Raw genomic sequence first — 21964 nt, 5'->3', positions numbered from 1 at the left:
TACTTCAATAGTATCAGCAGTTTCAGAAGTATCATCACGTCTAGCAGCAACTCTAGCAATTTGTGCAACAAGGAATGCACCTAGTGGCAAAGCAGTATCAGGCATAGCAGGCATAGTATCAAGCATAGCATCATCAGGCATAGTATCAAGCATAGCATCATCAGGCATAGTATCAAGCATAGCATCATCAGGCATAGTATCAAGCATAGCATCATCAGGCATAGTATCAAGCATAGCATCATCATAAGCATCATGGGTAGCAGAAGTAGCATCATCAAGCACAGGCGACATATCAAGATTTCTAGCAGGAGGCGATGTCGCAAACTTACTCAAAACTGAAGGTGAATCAAGTGCAGAGCTAGATGGCAATTCCTTACCTCTCCTCGTAGTGGAAGGCAAGATTTTAGTTCTTGGATCTTTTGGATTCCTCATAGTGACCAACAGCCGTCAATCCCAAGTGACTCAGAGAATATAGTTGTGCTTCCCCGGCAACGGCGCCAGAAAAAGGTCTTGATAACCCACAAGTGTAGGGGGTCGCAACAATTTTTGAGGGTAGAGTATTCGACCCAAATTTATTGATTCGCTCACAAGGGGAAGCAGAATATTCTCAAGTATTAGCAGCTGAGTTTATCAGATTCAACCACACCTGAAAGATTAGTATCTGCAAGCAAAGTATTAGTAGCAAAGTAGTATGATAGCAACGGTGCCAGAAACAGATCTGTTGATGGCAGACTATTCCTAACTGTTGTATAAATGGCGCCAGTAGGTTGCACGTGGACGGGGAACTATTCTTCCCCGTCAACGGTGATGAAAAAGGATCTTGCAACAAGTAACAGCGAGGAAGCAAGGAACAGCAGTAGCAGCAGCAGCAGAGTAACAACAGTAGCAACAGTAGTAGCAAAGTGGCCCAACCCCTTTTGTAGCAAGGGACAAGCCTAGACAAGGTAACCTAGCAAGGACCAGTAGTAAAAGACTCGTAGGCAGTGGATCGGTGATAGATGAGTATGACGGATGTGATTCATCATGTAACAACTATAACACAGAGAGATATGTGACTAGCTCCCGTTCGTCAATCTAATGTAGGCATGTATTCCGTATGTAGTCATACGTGCTTAGGGAAAAGAACTTGCATGACATCTATCGTCCATCCCTCCCGTGGCAGAGGGTCCTAATGGATACTACGGGATATTAAGGTTCTCCTTTTAATAAAGAACTTGATTATCTTCGCTGCTCTCGATGACACGATCCGTCTGTTTTCCCTGAATGAGAAGGTGAGATCTCTCCAATTTCTCAAGTTCCAGTGGTCTATGAGTACGAAGATGTCTTTCCAGAAGAACTGCCAGGAATGTCTCCGCACCGGGCAGTTGAGTTCGTAATTGATCTTGAACCTGGAACTGAACTGGGTCTAGAAGAACTGAATGAATTGAAGAAGCAGCTTGATGGGCAAGAGCGTCTGGGTCTGATCAGACCAAGCTCATCTCCTTGGGGTTGTGGAGTTCTTTTTGTCAAGGAGAAGGATGGCACGGACCGACTCTATGTCGATCATCGTCTATTGAATAAGAAGACAATCAGAAATAAGTATCCACTTCCCAACATCAATGAATTGATTGAGCAATTGAAAGGGGCCATGATTTTCTCTAAGATTGATCTCCGGATGGGCTATCATCAGATCCGCATTCGTGAAGAAGACATTCCCAAGACTGCTTTCAGGACAAGCTTTGGCTCTTATGAGTACACAGTTATGTCTTTTGGTCTCGCCAATGCTCCATGGACCTTCTGTCAGATGATGAATTATATCTTCTCTCCATTCAAGAATGAATTTGTCTTGCTGTATCTTGATAACATTCTGGTCTTTTCTGAAACCGAGGAAGAGCATGAAGAACATCTTTGGCTTGTGCTTGATAAGCTAAGAGAGCATAAGTTCTATGCTAAGTTTCCCAAATGTGAGTTATGGTTCAAGGAAGTTGTGGACCTTGGGCACATCATCTCTGCCGAGGGCATTAAAGTTGATCCTTCAAAGGTGCACGCCATTGTTGAGTGGGAACCTCCTCAGAATGTGAAGAGGCTTTGAAGCTTTCTCGAGCTTGCAAGCTATTGCAGAAGGTTCGTTGAGAACTTCTTCAAAATTGCTAAGCCTCTATCCAACCTTCTTCAGAAGAGTGTGAAGTTTGTATGGTCTCCAGAGTGTCAGTTAGCCTTCGACACACTCAAAGAGAAGCTCACTTCAACTCCAGTCTTGACTCCTCCTAATGATTCCAAGCCTTATCAAGTGTTGTGTGATGCCTCTCTTCAAGGTCTTGGTGCAGTTCTGATGCAAGAGAAGAAAGTGGTAGCTTATACCTCGAGGCAGTTGAAGCCAAGTGAGAAGAACTATCCCACCCATGATCTTGAGTTGGTGGTAGTGGTCCATGCTTTGATGACTTGGGGACATCTCTTGTTGGCAGACATGTTGAGGTCTACACCGATCACAACAGTCTCAAATACATCTTCACCCAGCCTAGTCTCAATCTTCGGCAAACTCGTTGGGTGGAAATGATCCAAGATTATAATCCGAGCATTGATTTCACTCCAGGCAAAGCAAATGTCATTGCAGATGCTTTGAGCAGAAAGGTTTACTGCAATAGTCTCATTCTGAAGCCTCTCCAGCCTGATCTTTGTGAATCTTTCAGGAAGCTCAATCTTTAGATAGTACCTCAGGGATTTCTTGCTAATCTCTAGATTTCTCCTACCTTGGAAGACCAAGTCCGACAAGCTCAACTTCTTGATGCGATGGTGAAGAAAGTTAAGATTGTCTTAGCAAAGAGCATTCCGAAATATAAGTGCTTCCATGTTGATGATAGAGATACCTCTTTCTTTGAGAACCGCCTTGTCGTTACGAAAGGAGAGCTCAGGAAAGTTATCATGGATGAAGCCCATAATTCCCTCCTCTCGATACATCCAGGTAGCTCCAAAATGTATCAGGATCTAAAGAAGACCTTCTTGTGGACTCGCATGAAACATGAGATTGCTCAGTTTGTGAACGAGTGTGATGTGTGTCGCAGAGTGAAAGTGGAGCATCACCATCCAGTAGACCTCCTGCATCCCTTGCCTATACCCGAGTGGAAATTCGATCATGTGGAAATGGATTTTATCACTGGGTTTTCGAAGTCCAAGAAAGGCAATGATGCCATCTTCATCCTCATCGACAAGTTGACAAAAGTTGCTCATTTCCTACCGGTCAAAGAGTCTATCTCGGCAACTCAGCTTGCAGAGTTGTATACGTCAAGGATAGTCTCATTGCACGTTATTCCTATGCTCATTTCTTCAGATCATGGAAGCATCTTTACTTCCAAGTTCTAGGATTCCTTTTAGACTGTAATGGGTACTAAGATCCGTTTCAGTACAACTTTCCATCCTCAAACAAGTGGGCAAGTTGAGAGAGTCAATCAGATCCTTGAAGATATGCTCAGAGCTTGTGTGATTTATTTTGGCATGAAGTGGGAAGATTGCCTACCGTTTGCCGAGTTCTCATACAACAACAACTTTCATGCAAGCTCAGGCAAGGCCCCATTCGAGATTCTATATGGCTGGAAGTGTCGTACCCCGCTCAATTGGTCAGAGACTGGTGAGCATCAGATTATTGGGAATGACATGATTGCTGAAGCAAAATAAATGTGCCGTGTCATTTGAGATAATCTGAAAGCAGCTCAGTCGCGTCAGAAGAGCTACTACGATAGCAAGCATCGTGACATGACTTTTTCAGCTCGATGGTTTTGTGTGTCTCAAAGTGTCTCTCATGAAGGGCACTCAGCGCTTCGGCATCAAAGGAAAGCTCACTCCTTGCTTTGTTGGTCCTTTCAAAATTCTTGGCAAGAGAGGCGATCTTGCATATCAGTTAGAGCTTCCATCCAATTTTTCCAATATGCATGATGTGTTTCGCGTCTCTCAGCTCCGGAGATGCTTCAAGACTCCTGAGCGCACAGTTGATCTCCAGGATATCGATCTCCAGCTCGACCTATCCTACCATGAGCATCTGATAGCAATACTTGAAGAGACTGAGCGCAAGACCCGCAATAAGTCAATCAAGTTCCTCAAAGTGCAATGGTCACATCCTTCACACAAAGAAGCCACTTGGGAGCGCAAGGACCACCTCCGTTCCGAGATGTGGCGATCCTAACATTGTGTCTTCATTTCATGTGCATCATGGCATCATGCATAACACCTTCTATCTTTTGTCTTGGTTGCTTGTCTTGCACCTTGGGGTTGAGTGAAGTGCAATGTGTGAGATTGCATGTGATGGTTATGCGGTGTGGGTGTAACAAGGATCATCTCAAAACAACCTTGTTGCACCATGACCATAACCCCCCTCTCTTCCAATTGTTTTGTGGCTGTTTTAAATTTTCAGTTTTGGCCCCATTAAAAACGTTCATCATCTGTGAAGAATCCTTTTATTAATTGTGGGTGGCAACAATCTCTTCTTTGATTTTATTTTCCCTATGTTTTTTATTTTAAAACAGAGCCAATTTCAAATAAAACAATTTATTTTTCTTTACCCTAAAATGCCCCGCCTATTTTTATAAATAGGACGGACATTTTAGAAGCCCAGTTTTATTCTGGTTTTATTTTCTCCTTTCTTTTAACCCGTGGGTTATTATTAAAGCCAGGTTTGTTTTTATTTTAAAAAACCCCACCATGTATGTTTTCTCTTAGAGAGAGAGAGAGAGCCACGCCCAACCTAACCATTTCGGCCCAGCCAGCCCAGGAACGCGTCCCTTCTTCCTCCTCGCTATCGTCAGCTACGCATAGTGCCTGGGAGAGCCGCCGATCCGTTCTCTCCCTCCATCAGACGGCCTTGGCTCTAGCCCCGATACTATATGCAACCCAGCTGCACCTCTCCAACCCTAGCCTCTCTCTTCTCCCTCTCGCGCCGTCAGGAACACCCACAACTGCATCCATCGCCATGGACAGCTCCGGTTCGAGCTCGACGCCGGCGTAGCGTAGGCCTCCCCTCCTTCCCCGTCTGGTCCAGGAGCAAGAGATCGTCGCCGACGTTCCGTTCCATTTTTGAAGGGATCGGGAGTAGGGGCTGCTTCGTCGACGTCCACGATGACCGGCATCTTCTTCCACTCCAACGAGCTCTTCTTCCGCTCCGGCTCGTCGTTCTCTTCCCCTCCAGCGCCGAATCGACGCTTCTGTCGCTAGGTGAGCAAGCCCCGCTCTCCTCCGCCTTCCCCTTTCCTTCTGTAGTCGTGGCCGCCGTGTAGCCCAGCGTCTCCGTCGTGGCTCTGTTCGAGCAGTAGCAGCATGCAACACGGTAACGATCGCAACAGTTTGCGTGTGTTTTGCGGCGCGTGCAGCAGCCTCAGCAGCCCAGCTCTCCCACGCGGTGCGATGCAAGAGCAGAGTATTCCCCCCAGTTTACTTACCTAGTGTGGTTCCCCGTAGAGCAGATCCCCCTACGTAGCTCGACAGGTTTGAGCGCCGCGCTGAGACCGGCGGGTCTGGGGTTCGAGTCCCCGTCAACCCTTTTGTTTTTCATTTTTCGTTTTTCATTTTGTTCCTGTTGCGTTAGCAGTGTGAGTAGTATAGTTAGGCTTAGCCCCCCTTCATGGTCAGTTGAAGTGTAGTAGCGCAGTGGTGAGGCAGTGCAGTGTGTAGTTCCAGGTGCAGGGTTCGATCCCCCTTGTGGTGTGGTGGCAATAGTTTTTATCTGTGTGGGGTGGTTTATGTGCATGATTAGAGGTTGTGCATGCATGCATCATTTTGTCTGTTGCATCATCATTTGCTGGTGTTTATTAGATGTTTGTTTCTTTTGGGTAGCTACTAGGCCGGAAACGAGTTCAAAGAGTCCGGTGAGTTCGTGCACGAAGATCAGGAACAATTCCACTCTGAAGAAATCACAGGCAAGATGATCGTGACCTTGACACCGTTTCTAGCTTTGTTATGCTTAGTGCTATGTTTCTTTCATTACATTTCCGCCGCCTACCACATGATATATAGGCCATCAAACATTGCCATGAAACTTCAAACACCTTTCCTCATAGAAAATATTGTTTGGCTAAGTTAGGCTTGCTCAACCACTAATTATCAGCATTGCTAGTTGCAGGTGCCAGCTGGTCCATGTGATAACATGGGCATTTGATATCATCATATTTATTTGCTATTTAATTAATGCACCTATATACTTGGTAAATAGCGGAAGGCCTAGCCTTTTGCCGGGTGATTTGTTCCGCTGTTGCCGCCTTAGTTTCGGTTACCGGTGTTTTATTCCATAATTGAGCACTCCTAACATGTTTGGGGTTATTATGGGGACCCCCTTGGTACATCACTTAGTGTTAAGACTTGTCTGTCAAGACCCAACTTTGGTGTTAATCTACTAACAACTTAATAATAAAAGCATAGGGAATAACTACCTCGAGGAATTTAATCAACCCCCCCCGGGCCAGTGCTCCTCATGAGTGTTGGTCCAAAACGGACTGCCTACGGCGCCACCGCGAGGAAACTTGAGGTTTGGTTTTCCCGTAGCTAGTTCCATCTGTCGTGTCCTAAGAACGAGATACACGGCTCCTATCGGGTTCGTCGACACATCGGGAGGTCTTGTCGGACTTGTCTTACCTTAGCGATATATCTTGCGCATTGGGATTCCGGTGAGACTTTGGGTCTTCTTAGAGTTGAGGCTTTCCACTAAGGAATCCAACGAGATCATGAGTTTCGTGGTAGAGGATTACTATGCAGCTTGTGGTAATTTGTGATGGACTAGTTGGAGCAACCCTGCAGGTTTAATCTTTCGGAAAGCCATGCCCGCGGTTATGTGGAAAATATGGATATTTTGTCAACATTCGGTTCTAGATAACTTAAAGTAATTCAAATAAAAACTTGCCAACTGTGTGCGTAACCGTGACTGTTTCTTTTAGAGCTTCTTCTCTGTTCGAGAACACGGTGGGGTTATGAATGACGTAAGTAGGTGTTCAGGATCACTTAGTGATCATTCTAGTATTCGACCGTCTTACGTAGTCCACCATAACTTATTCCTCTTCTTCGTAAGTTAGCCACCATATATGCTCAGGATACTGCAAACTCAAACATTTAACCCTACCTCACACATTAACTTAGTTAGACTCGATACCAAGGTCATGAGATTGTTGATTCCTCGTGGCTCACAGTTTACTAAAACCACCCAAAGATACAGGTACTCCAGATGCCGACATTCCCGAGGGAACCCAGCTTAGGTGGGAGTTCGACGAAGACACTGGCAGACTGTACGTGACGTATCCCGAGGATTAGAGGCGCTTGGTCGTGATCGTGGGCATCGTAGAGCGGGACAACATGATTTTGCCATTTATCTTGTCCGTAGCCGGACCCTGTCTTATGTATGAATAATGAATGCTTGTGTGGATTGTAATCTAGCATGTGGCGAGTGTAAGCCGAATCTTAATACTCATCTCTCTATTTACGTAATGGTAATGTTATCCTGCTCGCGAAACGCTGAGGTGCGCCCCTTTCCCCTTTTGAGGCCTCGGCCCCAAATAAGGAAAGATCCGCATCTTAGTCGTTACAGTTATCCACGAAGATTTTAAGGAATCCAGTGGTCATGGACATCACGATACTAACGACCGTTTGCAAAGTTTTGAAAAAGCAGATGAGGAGAGCCAAGAGAAAATTGGTGGAAGTGGTAAGGCAAAAATCTTAGGTCTCTTCGGAAACTTAGAAGAGGTAAGAAATATAGAAGTTTCGTAAGTGATTTAATGGGTTTGAAAAAATAGTTTTGTCTTAACTAATGTCCATCCTAACTAAGCCTTCCTATAGTCAGGATGGCTCTGGTATGAGTGTAGGACCCCCTATGGACCTAACCACTCGGTTTATATAAAATGCCGGGGGTACCTAGGTTACATGCTAGGTTAGCATAGTTTCAAATAGCAAAGATAGCGATCGATATTGCTCAAATTAAATGCCATTACTTTTTGTTAATGATTTAAAAATGTACACAATAATCTAGTGTTTTTACAAATTCGCTATGCGGACATAGCGCCTGCAATAGCACCCGCTATCCACATTCCGCTATGCAGACCCCAACCCACCACGGGCCCGCTATATGCTATTTAAAACCTTGTAGGTTGGTTGTCAATATACCAAATACAAAGCTATCCGTGGACTGCACGCCAAGTCTTCGGTAACTTCCATCTTAGGCACATGCAAGTCTTCATGCTTCGGTCGTCCTTCAAGCGGTGGCTCAGCATATGCCCTAATTTGGCCCATGTGAGTTGAACACCTCGGGCTGGTACCCCCTAGTCCAAGACACTCAAGTCATGAGCTTTACAGCCCCATATATTTGTTGAAGGGATCAATGGAAGACTTTGATGTAACGTCCCGTATGTGTGAAATAAAATTGTTTCATGAAGATGTCTCTTGTCTTGTCCACGATCTTCATCTCCGCAGGTACCCACGATCATGGAGATCGACCGGTGAGGCTAGAAATGAGGGGACTGTGAAGTGTTATACCGAACACCGATGACATTAAGGTTCAGTAGGGTAACATGGATCATATCCCTGGGATAGATGAGGTGTAGTCATTAAAAACCCAAAACTATTGCTTGATTCCATTATCTTAATTATCGAGGCAACCCGGGTGACGGTTAGGGCCTACGGTAGGATAAATGATTCTTGACGCATAACTCGTGCAGGTCAAAATGTTATTTGGACACATTCCCACTCCGATCCGTAACAAGCACATTTTGATGGGTGACTTTCGAACAAAATTAATATCTTATTTGATCCCAACGCAAATAAAATGTTGTAAACATTAAGTCCTCATATTCGTATCTCCTTTTATTATAAGTGTTTGAATCATCATTTGCTTGCTAATCCGATAAAAAGCTAAAATTAACATTTTGACAAAGCTTTGCTAGAGACCATCGTTAAAGGGGTTATTTTTCTCGTGGGTTCGATAACCCAGGGTCACATCTAAGGAAATAGGTGCGGGATACATTTTTTCTGTTCCAATACCAAATCAATAAAATGAGTTATCAGCAACCTATTCATAAATGATAACCAAACACGTCTTTAATTCATGTATATACGTGGATCTTCATATACTTCCTCCGTCGTAAAATAAATGTCTTAAGTTTAGTATAATTTTATAGTTTTTTGGGAAAATTATAACTTTGTAGTAGAGCTAGTATAAAGTTAAAACAATTATTTTAGAAATCTTTAATACAGAGGGAGTACATTTTAATTTAATATAAAAAGTGGCCTTTATCGAGAAAAAAAGTTACATCGGTGGAAGAAGGGTCGACCGGATGGTCTCGGTGCCGGACCGAATGAGATCGGGAGGAGCGCAACCACGTTTGCTCCCCAGCTCAAACCGTAACACCGACGCCCCCCCTCCCCCGCGATGATACCGCGCGTGCCGCCGTACCGCCGCCAACCGGCGCACCTCGTTCTCACCGACGCCGTTGCTGCGTGGCACCCCTTCCACAAGAAGCCCTGCCTCTCCGACCGCTCCACTGCCCCCCCCTCTGCTCACCACGCTGACGCAGCCGCCGTGGAAACCACGACTCCTCCCTCCGCAGCTGGTAGCGGAGGATCATTCCGGTTGCTTGGGCTCCGCAAGCGCCGGCGCCGCGGAGGAATCTCGCGGTCGGTCTCAGGTCGCAGCAGCGACCGTCGGAGATCCGGCACGTGCTCCGACTTCCATGTAACGTGCGGTCCAGGTGGTGGCGGCGCAACGGACTCCAGCGGCGAGATGTGGGCATCGGATGTTGGGGAGTTGCGGGCGAGAGACGTTCCTATGGCGCTGGAGTTCGCATCGGCACACGTTGGTCTGGCTGGATCGGGGGCAGGTGGGACGGCCGCCGTGGTTGAGCTGGCATCGGCTGAGTCCGGCTACGGCAGCGAGCCTGGCTACCGTGGAGATGTTGAGCTTGGTTACGGGGATGAGATAGACGAAGAGGAGGAGGACGGGAGGCAGCAGTTGTTCTTCTGGGGCGGTGAGATCGGAGGTGATTGAACGTGCTTGAGTTTAGTTCTTGAGTAATATTTGTCGTGGCCATTCTTTTTATTCCTCATAGTTCTGAGTTGTTGGCATCGTTACCATTTGCAGTGTGAAAGTGAATCTTCGCAGAATACATTTTGTTAACTTTATGGATTGAGATCTGGGTGTGGTGGGACATTTCTTGTTTGGGACCAGATAATTAGAGGTCTTTGAGCTCTTTGAGTCTCCACTGCCGAACAATGTTCTTTGGCCCCTCCCAATGCTCCACCTTGTACAGGTGCTAAGACTGCCATGTAAACAAAAAATCTGATGTGGCATGGTATTTAAGAGGAGAGAGATGGATGTGGTGACCCCAGGAAGAAACGGTGCCAAGCGCGTGAACCTAGGCAAAATACTTAAATAAAAGAAAGCCCACCAATGCATGAAGAACTTTAGTAGCTAAATCATTAAATAGAGTATGCTTAGCTACAACAAGTTAAGCACCTATGCATTGGGGGCTTTGGTTGCTAAACTTTTAAATGTGCTTAGCACCTCTTCTTAACACCAATGCATTAGGTTAGCATCAGGGGTAGATTTTACTTATGGTTTGTGGAAGATGGTGGTATTTTTTTTATTGCGAGAGTCGTATTTTGTTTGGTTGTAGTTAGCTGCTGGATTAAATTCTGCAGCGAATTAATGGAGTCAAAAAAGAATTTAGTGAACATGCATTTTGTTAGCTGTATATACTGTACGTTTTAGTGAGTTAGTTGCTTGTTGAACTGCAAAGAAGTCTTATATTTGGAACAGAGGCAGTACTTGATTGTGTTGTAGAATTTTTGTTCTGACTTGTTTTTACATAATGTGTTAGTACGGTGGTATCCTAGAACCATGGTTTATAAGGCGGTAAGGTGACCTAAGGCGAACACCAACTGCCTTGACGCTTAAGGCGGACGCCTAAGCGCCTAAGGTGGACGCATAAACGCCTAAAGCGGGCATAGTTGTGAGGCGCTGCAAGGGCGCCTTGCCGCCTAAGCATCCAAGGCGGGACACCTTATAAACAATGCCTGGAACTATATTGTAGGATATGAACTATTGGGTACATTATAAGGGCATGTACAGTGGTTGATGAGACAATCTTATCAGCCTGCCACATAATCTTTATACGGTAATAAAAACATGATTTACAATGGCTTTATCTCCAAGTCTGATCTCTAGTAACAAGATGCACCTATGCTACAGTTGATAGCTGCAATATACTTAATCGTTAGAAGTTTACACTCGAGTTGAGTCATTTTGTGATGCATGGTTCTTAAACAAGTGTCTTGTATGGTAAGCAATTTCTGTATGGACTAAAAACTCTTAATTTATAGTTTCCAGTTATTTGAGGTGAGTTTATCTATAGCAGAAATTTCTTACAGGTATTCCTTCCATAACACATGTGAAATTAAGCTGGGATTATTAGTTCTGTCCTTCAAATATAATGACCAATTTTTTCTTTTTTCTTTAGGTTTGCAAACGAAATTTAAGAGGTATTCATGTAATCAGTTATTTATGACGGTGATTTATATTTCAACACTACAGTTTTAAGATCCAGCTTCCTCTCAAGTTTGTGAGTAAATGATACTAGATGATGTATTCCATTTCTTTTCAGTGAAACAACATAGTTTCTTCCTTAATGAACCCACGCAACTGTGCTCTACACTATTCAGTGCTATTTATAGAGATACCTACATTTGCCAGCGCACAACTTTGAATCCCCAAGGAATAGCACGGTTCATTCCTCTATGACACAGAAAAATCCAAGGGGTTGCTGTTCCTACCTTAATTTTTGTGGAATCTATTTGATCTAAGTTGAACCTGTATGGGAACTGGCACTAAGCAAATTTCTGCTGAGAATAATTAAAATAGATTAAGTGGGTGGGCAATTCCGAGTTGCCCTTTTGATGCTTATATAACGGTAATAGAAATAGAAGATTTTCTTGTTTGCATACTCATTTCATTTGATGGACATTTCTAACGATGTTAGTTGTTGCTTTATTTTTGTCCATAATACTTCTTCTTTGGTAAGTTTATTTGTAATTCTTTTGTTCGCAACTAACATCTAGCTTGCTGAGCTGGTGCTTGTTAGCAGTTTTTTTGTTGGTGGAATGGAACCATGTTTCAGCTTGACACAATTCTTCCCTTGCAATTGGTACCTCTTGTCCAGTTTTGCTGAACTTTCATCCTTCAGCAATACACGTTGCTCACATACTATGCCATATTTCAAGAAACCAAGCTGCTTATACCCACATTACCAAATGCTAATGTACTAGATAAAGCAGCACTGACTGGACACGCTATACAAATTGGCTCTGTCAGTTTGCTAGTTTAATGCACTTAAGAAAGTTTGAAGCTTTATTTTCTCAGGCTGTAATATATTACTATTTTGGCATCATTTTGTTGTGCAAACATATATTTGATGTCATGCTCGGTAACCGCTATTCGTTCATCTTTTGGTGATTATACAGATTAAAGGCAATGTGTAGGGGCACCTGTTTCTTGTATACAACCTAGTACAATTATTTCCAGAGTACTTATTGATTGTCTGTTCAGTGTTGCATTATTTTGTTCTAAAGCAACATGAAGTACGGGAAGATCAAGATTGTTAAAGGTTCACAAATGTTACTAAAATATGTCCTAGTCTATTACCAGTACTTTGGGTGTGGCCAAATACGGGTGCCACAGCTAGCTGGTTATGAATTGGTATGACAGCTGTAACTTGTATGTTGCAATGCATAGTTACCTTACCTGGTTAGCATAAATTTCTACTAGTAGACATTGTTGCTAAAAATCATCTTGGCGTGGTGTAATTTTTGGAGTTATGGTCGCACTTTGTGGGTTATTAATAGAAACACCACCGTTTTTCATGTGAGAGCGTCGGTGAGGAGTCAAAACATGATCGGGGGAAGGGAAGGCCGATGGAGAGACCGTAGGTACGCTAGTTTGGTCACCTCCGTGCTTAGAGATGCGGCTCACTACAACAGTGGCAAGAAAAGCAACAAAGCAGCTACCCACTTGTATATAATTTAGAAAGACGGGTCATCGTTAGGGTTCCATGCTAGAAGCACTACCAACATGGAGAAATACAAAGAAGCCAAGAAGAAAGCAAAGCGAGTTGTGAGTGAAGCAAAGGACCAACGATGAGCTATACCAGCGACTAGGTATAAAGGAAGGAGAAAAGACATTTAGAAGATGGCAAAAATTCGTGAGAGGAAGACAAGGGACCTCAACCGAGAGAAGTGCATCAAGGATGAGGCAACTCGACTCCTAGTGAAAGATGAAAACACCAAAATTAGATGGCGAGAATACTTTGGCAGGTTGTTCAATGCGCGGGTGTGTGTGTGTGTGGGGGGGGGGGGGGGTGTACACACACACACACAATGCCTGAGGTAGATGACACCAATAGACGGTTTCTGCGAAGAGTCAACTGCTCGAGGTTAACGAGCCCAGATGGTATTCCTATTGAGGTGTGGAGGTGCCTTGGGAAAGCGGTAGTAGTATGGGTAAGTAAGCTATTCAACCATATTTTTGGGTTACACAAGACAACCGAAGAGTGGCAGAAGAGTACACTTATACCTATCTTCAAGAATAAAGGAGATATTCAAAGTTGTACTAATTAGCGATGAATTAAGTTTATGAGTCATACTATGAAGCTTTGGAAGAGAGTGTTTGAGCATCGCTTGAGATGAAAGGCAAACATCACGATAAACCAATTGTACTCCTGAGAAATCGACTATAGAGGTGATTTCTTGCTACATCAACTTACAGAAGTCATGTGGTTGGAGCTGGAGAGACAAAAAATCCCAACAAAGTACATTACCCTAATCAAGGATATGTATGTTGTGACAGATGTTGGGGCTGGTGACAGTCAGACTGATACCTACCTAATTATGATAGGACTATATCAAGGATCAGCCTTGAGACCATACATTTTTTCCCTAGTGATGGACGAGCTCACAAAGGATATACAAGGAGGTATCCCTTGGTGTATGCTCTTTGCTGATGATTTGGTCCTAGTTGACAAGATAGACTTCAGAGTGGGTTTTTGGCTTAGTAGGACTAAGGCCGAGTTACGAGGCGTAACTTTAGTAGTGTTAGGTGCGAGGAAGGAGAGGTTAGTATAGAGGGACATAATAGTGTTAGGTGCGAGGAAGGAGAGGTTAGTATAGAGGGACATAATAGTGCCTAAGAGGGACACCTTCTGATACTTGGGATCAATTGCAAAGCAACGGTGGTATCGATGAGGATGTTAGCCAAAAAATCAGAGCAGGGTAAGTTAAGTGGTGGCAAGCATCTGGCATCCTCTGTAACAAGGAGGTCCCACAAAAGCTCAGTTGCAAGTTCTATAGGACGGCGATCAGACCTGCGATGCTATATGGAGCAGAGCGTTGGCCCACTAAGAGATAACACATACAACAAATGTGTGTCACTGAGATGTGCATGGTAAGGTGGATATGTGGCCATACAATAAAGGACTGAATTAGGAATGAGGGGATACATGATAATGTTGAAGAGAAGCTTGTCCAACACCGACTAAGTTTGGACATATCCAACGGAGGCTTGCAGAAGCAGCAATGAATAGCTGTATTCTAAAGTGTAGGTAAAATTCTAGGAGTATGGGGTGACCAAAGTTGACATGGGAGTAGGCGGTAAAAGAGATTTGAAGGATTGGAATGTACCCAAAAATTTGAAGGATTGGAATGTACCTAAGGATTTGGCTCTTGATAGGACTGCATGGAAATCAGCAGTCCATGTACCAGAGCCTTAATTTACTTTCCTTCAACTATATTTACTTGTGCCCTCTCTTCTTTTTGGGTTCTGACAGGTTTCTGCTGGGTTTCATCTCTAGCCTACCCAACTTGCTTGGGCAAAATGCTTTGTTGTTGCTGTCGTCATCGTTGTTGTTGTCATCAGGGTTCCAAATTCTAGCAGAAACTTTAAATTACTGCAAATCCTGGTTATTTTGCTATTTATCACATGTTGGTTGGTGGCAGATTGTATATTGGATTAGTTTTGCTCTAGTGACATTTCTTTGTCAACAACCAATGGGATTTCATATTTGCAGAAGGATAAGTTAATAACTTATATTCGACTATTACCATTCTCTTGGTGGGTAATAAATGAGACCTTGGTCATATTTGTCTGTTGGGCCATGTAAAATCATTTTGGAAAAGTGATGTAGTTGCATTTCATATCTTTTAACTAAATAAATAAAGGTCAAAGCTAGAACCAGGAGTTTTCTCATATTCCTGTGCAAATTGGACCTTTTGCTACGAGAATAGTGTTTGGGCGTGCCGTAAAATATTCTCAAACTTGCTACCATGATATGCACTTCAAAATGGCCATCCACATTTGGCATTGATATGCTCACATGCATGTGGAATTTTGTTGGCCATGTTGGTAGTTCTGGTAAGTTTCAGCTTTCTAGCGAAGACTAGCTGCTAGGATTTCTTGTTTCAGAATGCTATATGTTACAGACTTAAAATTTTGTGGTCTCTTGGATTTGTGATTAGTGTTGCTGTTTTCTGCCTTAAATAAACTGAATGAAAATTATTCTGTAGTGCTAATAGTGGTGTTGTGATTTGTTGGCCATGTTAGCAGTTCTGGAAAATTTCAGCTTTGTAGCGAAGACTAGCTTCTAGTATTTGTTTCAGAATGCTATATGTTACAGACTTAAATTTTGCGGTCTCTCGGATATGTGATTAGTCTTTCTATTTTTCTGCCTTAGATAAACTGAATGTAAATTATCTTTTAGTGCTAATAGTGGTGTTGTTGTGTTGTTTGATCCTGGATTCATTGTATTTGTATTGGTGTACCTTGAAGCTATCTGTGTTGAGAATGCTATATTGCACTCATCCCTCGTTCTGTGTATTGATCTCTATTATTCTACAAGCTGTGGTGCTTAATATGTTCTCCTTTTAATTTTCCTTGCAGATTGCATCACAGATATGGATAAGATGGTCATTGTTGGTGATAGTAATTTTGGGGAGCAGAAGAGTCACCACCGTTGCAGACGCAAGAAGAATGATGTGAGGATGTTGGATGCTTTGAGATGAAAAGGTTAATGAGACAGGTAAATATCTGTACATCATTCTGTCTTGGTTTGCCTTCTAGTCGCACCTCTTTCCCAGAATCAGTTAGGGCCTGATTGGATTGTCCTTTTCCATACTTCTACACGTGTAAAAGATACAGACCTCAATCGGTCGTTTTCATTTCTGGTTGAAATCACACATGGCTGGTGATTTACACTTGTAAAAGTAATTCAGGTGTATAAATTTACCCCTATTCCAAGCGGGGCTTATGGTATATCAGGCTGTGTACAATTGTTCCTTACAATCAGTAATACCCCATCCATTCCAATGAATAAAGAGTACACACTTTTTAAAATCCAACTTTGACTCTAAATTAGATCAATAATATATATTTTTATGACTTAAAAACACTAGTAGAAAAAGGGCCTTTTGTCCCGGTTTTGGAACCGGGACTAAAAGGTCGTTACTAATGCCCTCGGCCTTTAGTCCCGGTTCTTACACCAACATGGACAGATGGGCCTCCACGTGGCCGCTACGGCCAGGCCAGGCGGGGGGGGGGGGGGGGGGGGGGGGGGGCTTTAGTTCCGGTTGGTGACACCAACCGGGACCAAAAGGCGTCCACGCGTCAGCACCTGACTGAAGCTGAGGTTGTTTTTTTTTTCGGCTGAAGCTGAGGTTGTTTTTTTTTTGAAAGGGGCTGGTTTAGGGGTTAATTTAGGTTGTTATATACACCAACCAAGGAGCATCCATGAGCAAGCACAAAAAGAAATAATTTTATCTTTCATCCATCAGCATCCATGAACATGCACAAAATTTCATCAGGCACACCACCATCATACTTAAAAGTGCAGTAGCAGTTCAACACTATCGTATTTAAAAGGTTTACACTATAAAGATTAAAGCTCCATCGGGTTCTTAAGATCTTCACTCTTGTTTCTTCACCTTCTCCTTCATCATCCTGATGCGCTTAGAGCGGCGAAGCCACAGGCTGTGGGATGTACTCCTCTACCACAATTGGCATGGCCCTGTCGCCCAGCTATGGGATCACCATCGCGAGACCATCGTCGCTGCTACTTTTGTTGTAGCCAGAGTCGCTGCTGCCGTAGACATAACACCTGTCGCACTACTCGCTGCTCCTGCTTCCATTGCCTTGCCAAATGTAAAGAAGTTTTTTTTTAAAATGGGTGTGAGACATAGCCTAATGGAGAGGAAGAAGAGACAGAGTGTACTGACATTGTCGTCGTCCTGGTAGCGCCTCTGACACATAGTCGTGTCGAACACCTTCGCGGCGAACGTGGCGTTGTCGTCGTACCTGAAGACAAGGAAGTACCCGTGCCACAGGTCGTACGCACGGACGAATTGCTTCCGGCCACGATCTAGGTACATGCTTCCGTCGGTGTCGAACACCACCTTCACGTCCCACAACTTGCGAAGCCCGTTGCTGGCCTGCCTCAGCTTCATGTTCTGTGGCCGATGGTCGTCCAGCATCTTCACAAAATTGTCCGGCAGCACCTGCCTGCTGGAGGATTTCTCAAGTATAATCGTGAAGAACACCATCTCTGAAAAGCAGTAGAAGAGACCGCAGCAGAAGAGACCAATTACTACCCTTTACAACATTGTCAGTACTCGCTGTTCCTGCTTCCATTGCTTTGCCAAATGCAAAAAAGTTTTTTTTAAAATGGGTGTGAGACATAGCCTAATGGAAAGGAAGAAGAGACAGAGCGTACTGGCATCGTCGTCGTCCTGGTAGCGCCTTCGACAGATAGTCGTGTCGAACACCTTCACGGCAAACGTGGCGTTGCCGTCGTACCTGAAGACTGTGCCGCAGGTCGTAGGCACGGACGAATTGCTTCCAGCCACGATCTAGGTACATGCTTCCATCGGTATCGAACACCACCTCCACGTCCCACAACTTGCGAAGCCCGTTGCTGGCCTGCCTCATCTTCATGTTCTGTGGCCGATAGCCGTCCAACATCTTCACAAAATTGTCCGACATCACGTGCCTGCTGGAGGATTTCTCAAGTATAATCGTGAAGAACTCCATATCTGAAAAGCAGCTGAAGAGACCAATTACTACCCTTTACAACATTGTCATACAACATTTACAACAACATGATCATCAGTATTAGGTAGGACTTTTCTGCATAGTGCTTTTCAATTTTAGCATTCAAAGTAGGAGTATTTTTCCAATTTGAGCATTCAATAAGCAAAACCAAATCGTAAAATAAAGTAGTATTCAAATTAGCATGCATTCAATTATAAACAAAACTACATCATCTCTTGTCATACATATAGCATCACTAATACAGCTAGAACCGTAGCGCTCGATAGGTATCGTCGCGGGCGGTGGACACCCAAAGAGAAGGTCATAGCTCCAGTGAGATTCCTGAAGAACCTGTCAGGTATTGTCGAACCTGTCCTCCAACGCAACCATGTAGCGACGGACGTGCTCGTCCTCCTCGCTGACACGGTGACGTACCACCTCTGCGGTGTCCGGAAGCCTCGACACCGTCACTGGCCCACGCGACTGCCACCAAACAAGGATCAGGTCAACAACGGGCTGGCTCCTCACCAACCTACGCCCCCCGAAAGGTAGCAACTCCCAATACCAACTGGACGGAGCCCAGTCCCGGACAGGGCCCCTCTGATCAAGCAGGTGTCCTCCGCCGAGTCAACGACGAGGATGCGGGATAGGCATCGTAAAATGAACTAAAAAAATAAACTAGTTATATTAATTTTCTTGCTAAAAATAAACTACTTATATCAGCGTGCTTCTAAAAATAAATAACAAATTACTACACCACCACATCACAGTATTTAGAAAAAGTGTGTGTTGACTATATGAGCCAATTATGGTCCTATAGGCTATGGATTTTTCATGCTCTTTGCAAGTCAAGGATAAGACAATGATCTTGGTTATAGAAACAGTAAAGTATAGGTATTGGTGAAGCTTCTAAAAACTGGACCATGGTCCTATAGGCCATGGATTTTTCATGCTCTTTGTAAGTCAAGGATAAAACAATGATCTTGGTTATAGAAACAATAAAGTATAGGTATTGGTGAAGCTTCTAAAAACTGGACCGTAAACATGCATTTAGAAGTTGTGTTCATAGTCACAGGCTTTGCTTTATCTAGAGAAATGTACACTCTATAGTTGCATAATATTTTCTTCCATTTTCCTTTACCGAATTTAGCATCCTCATAACAGTTTACTATTAAGCGACTGTTCCCACCTCACACTAGAGTTTCAAAAGTTGGTTTATCGTTTTACAAATACATACGCTCTTACTCGCTAATTAGAGTGCATCAGATGTAATATTCCAACATATATCACAATTCTTAAAAAACGGTGGGCGTGGTATTTTCCTTCAGGTCTCTTTTTTGTAGTAAGTAGGTTGGGAAAATATCAAGTGCTACCATCCTTGGGATCCTTCTCATGTTTCAAAAATTCTATATATATATATATATGTTTACAAGGAGTGTTATGGGTAAACAATCAACAAAAGCTATGTGAAAACAATCAACATGTGAGTTAGATTCTCTTTAGTACTAGGCCACCATTACGCTGCGGAGAGGTGGATCAACACTCATGGTGCTATTTTTGTTAATTGGAACATCATTTTTTTATATTTATACCCACTAATGAGTGCATATGCATTTTTTATCTTACCGTTCTAGAGGATCAAGACGTATACAATTAGAAAGGAGATGATGAGCATTATATACTACTCCCTGCGATCCAACGTAAGTGTCGCGGTTAGGTTCAATCTTAGTTCAAAATAGCAACACTTATTATGAATTGGACGAAGTATCATACCGATACATATGCCACAACGTACTTGTACTCAGTTAATCATGTATTGTGCACTAGAAGATCTTGAAAAACAATTTTGTGAACAAAAGTTAAGTAGTAACCTTATATTTGTATGCATATTAGAAACAAGATTTATAATCTTTATTTCGAGTTGTAAATAAATTATTTTAGCCATCCAGTTTCGGTATGATCATACATTGATGAAACTGAAAATTCTTCTAGCCATCCAGTTTCGGCAACGCGCGGGCATTAAACTAGTCAAAAATTAAAATCAATAAATCAAAAAAAAAGAACAGAGCCGTGGCGGCGGCGGCTCACATCGGGGGCGGTCGGGGCGACGGCGTGGGCGGCGGGGGCGGAGGGCGACGGTGACGGGCGACGGCTTGGGGGCGGCGGAGGGCGACGATGACGGCGGTGGGCGGCGAGGGCGAGGGGCGGAGGGCGACGGCGACGGGGGCAGCCTGGCGGCGCCGTGGATGAGCTCACGACGTCGTTGGGCGGGGGGCAATGGTGGCGATACCAATCTGAAAATTTCAAGTGCTGGCTTATATAGCAAAGGCCTTTGGTCCCGGTTGGTGCCACCAACCGGGACCAAAGGCCTCTTTTCAGCAGCCCAAAGGCGGGAAACAGAGACTTTTGGTCCCGGTTAGTGGCACCAACCGGGACTAAAGGGGGGCATTAGTCTCGGTTGGAGCCACCAACCGGGACCAAAGGTCTCTTTTCAGCAGCCCGAACGGTGGGAAGCAGAGGCCTTTGGTCCCGGTTGAAGCCACAAACCAGGACTAAAGGCATGTGTCTGCCACTGCCGCGGTGCGGTTGGATGTTTAGTCCCACCTTGCCAAGCGAAGGGCTCCCGAACCTGTTTATAAGCTCCGTCGCGGCTGCAACATCGAACTCGAATTTAAAGACAAAATTCAACCTAAATTCAAAGTGCTAGTTAGCCAGTTAAGCTAACTAGTACTTTGATTTTGGGTTGAATTTTCTCTATAAATTCAGATCTATTTTTTTTTATTTTTTTTCATTATTTTTGTTTTGTTTTTTTGCTTTTCTTCTTCTTTTGTTTCTACTTACAACTAAATTTTTGTTTTTTGGCCGTGTGCTGGCTCGGTGCAGTGCTATCTCTATTTTTTTGCTTTCTTTTTAGTTTATAATTACTTATTTATTTTCTTTTATGATAATTCTTTTTGCTATTAAAGTTTGTAACAAAATTCTAATTACTTATTTATTTTTCTTTTGTGATAATTTTTTTTGTTATTAAAGTTTGTAACAAAATTCTAATTACTTATTTATTTTCTTTTATGATAATTCTTTTAGTCCGGATTTCTTGTTTTATTAAAGTTTATTTTATTTTATTTGGTTTCTACTTACATCATTAATTTTCATCCCTTTTTGTCTTCATATGTTATTTTTCATGCATTTACTGATTATTTTGAGCTATAAGACCTTAAAATTGAAAAGCATTTTAAATAAACTCTGAAGGTTGGAATTTGGCATGGTATTATCATTTCAACCATATAACATATGCAAGAAAGTTGAGAGGGTTACGGCAAAAACCGAATGCATTTTGTGTACAAAATGAACAATCTCTTTCGAAGTATCAGGATTTCATACGTAAACTTGTCTGTTACAACATGCATTTCAAATGAACTACGAAAAAGTTGAAAATTGACATGGTATGATCATAATAGTTGTGGAAGAAGTCTTCACTTTTTCTTCGTTTGTGTCCTTTCCTTATTGCACCGTAACCATGGATAATCTTCATCATTTATCAGGATGCTTGGGTCAGCCTTGACTTTGAAGGGAGGAATTTCATTAAACTTTTCATAATCTTCGGACATGTCTGTCTTGCCCTCCACTCCCAAGATGTCTCTTTTTTCTGAAAGAACTATGTGGCGCTTTGGCTCAGCGTATGATGTATTCGGTTTCTTATCTTTTCTTTTTCTCGGTTTGGTAGACATGTCCTTCACATAGATAATCTGTGCCACATCATTGGCTAGGACAAACGGTTCGTCAGTGTACCCAAGATTGTTCAGATTTGCTGTTGTCATTTCGTACTGTGTGTCTACCTGTACCCCGCCTCCTGACAGATTGGTTCATTTGCACTTAAACAAAGGGACCATAAAATCATGT

The 21964-nt window shown here is 43.2% G+C and overlaps 1 protein-coding gene across 3 annotated transcripts; it reads left to right on the top strand.

Annotated features, from left to right (window-relative positions):
- Positions 1 to 9282: 9282 nt before the first annotated feature.
- Positions 9283 to 21647, top strand: LOC123443665. Of its 3 annotated transcripts, none has more exons than XM_045120147.1 (3): positions 9283 to 9977; positions 15923 to 16061; positions 21607 to 21647. In XM_045120147.1, exons 1-2 carry the CDS (start codon positions 9371 to 9373, stop codon positions 16042 to 16044), a joined length of 729 nt encoding a protein of 242 aa, XP_044976082.1. In that variant the 5' UTR covers positions 9283 to 9370; the 3' UTR covers positions 16045 to 16061; positions 21607 to 21647. The 3 variants fall into 3 exon arrangements, with proteins under 3 accessions (XP_044976082.1, XP_044976083.1, XP_044976081.1); XM_045120148.1 differs by lacking the exon at positions 21607 to 21647 and adding an exon at positions 19699 to 20124; XM_045120146.1 differs by lacking the exon at positions 21607 to 21647 and having other exon boundaries at positions 15923 to 16294.
- The last annotated feature ends 317 nt before the right edge of the window (positions 21648 to 21964 follow it).

Source organism: Hordeum vulgare, chromosome 3H, assembly GCF_904849725.1.
Source record: "Hordeum vulgare subsp. vulgare chromosome 3H, MorexV3_pseudomolecules_assembly, whole genome shotgun sequence".
In the NCBI taxonomy this organism is placed as follows: Eukaryota; Viridiplantae; Streptophyta; class Magnoliopsida; order Poales; family Poaceae; genus Hordeum; species Hordeum vulgare.
Note: the sequence above shows the minus strand (reverse complement) of the source record. Positions and strands in the feature narration are given on the sequence as shown.

Excerpts from the sequence above, each read along its gene's own strand:
- LOC123443665 (XM_045120147.1), top strand. The coding sequence starts at position 9,371 with ATGATACCGCGCGTGCCGCCGTACCGCCGCCAACCGGCGCACCTCGTT. Across the intron at positions 9,978-15,922 it reads CTGGGGCGGTGAGATCGGAG|ATTGCATCACAGATATGGAT; the intron begins GTGATTGAACGT and ends TTTTCCTTGCAG.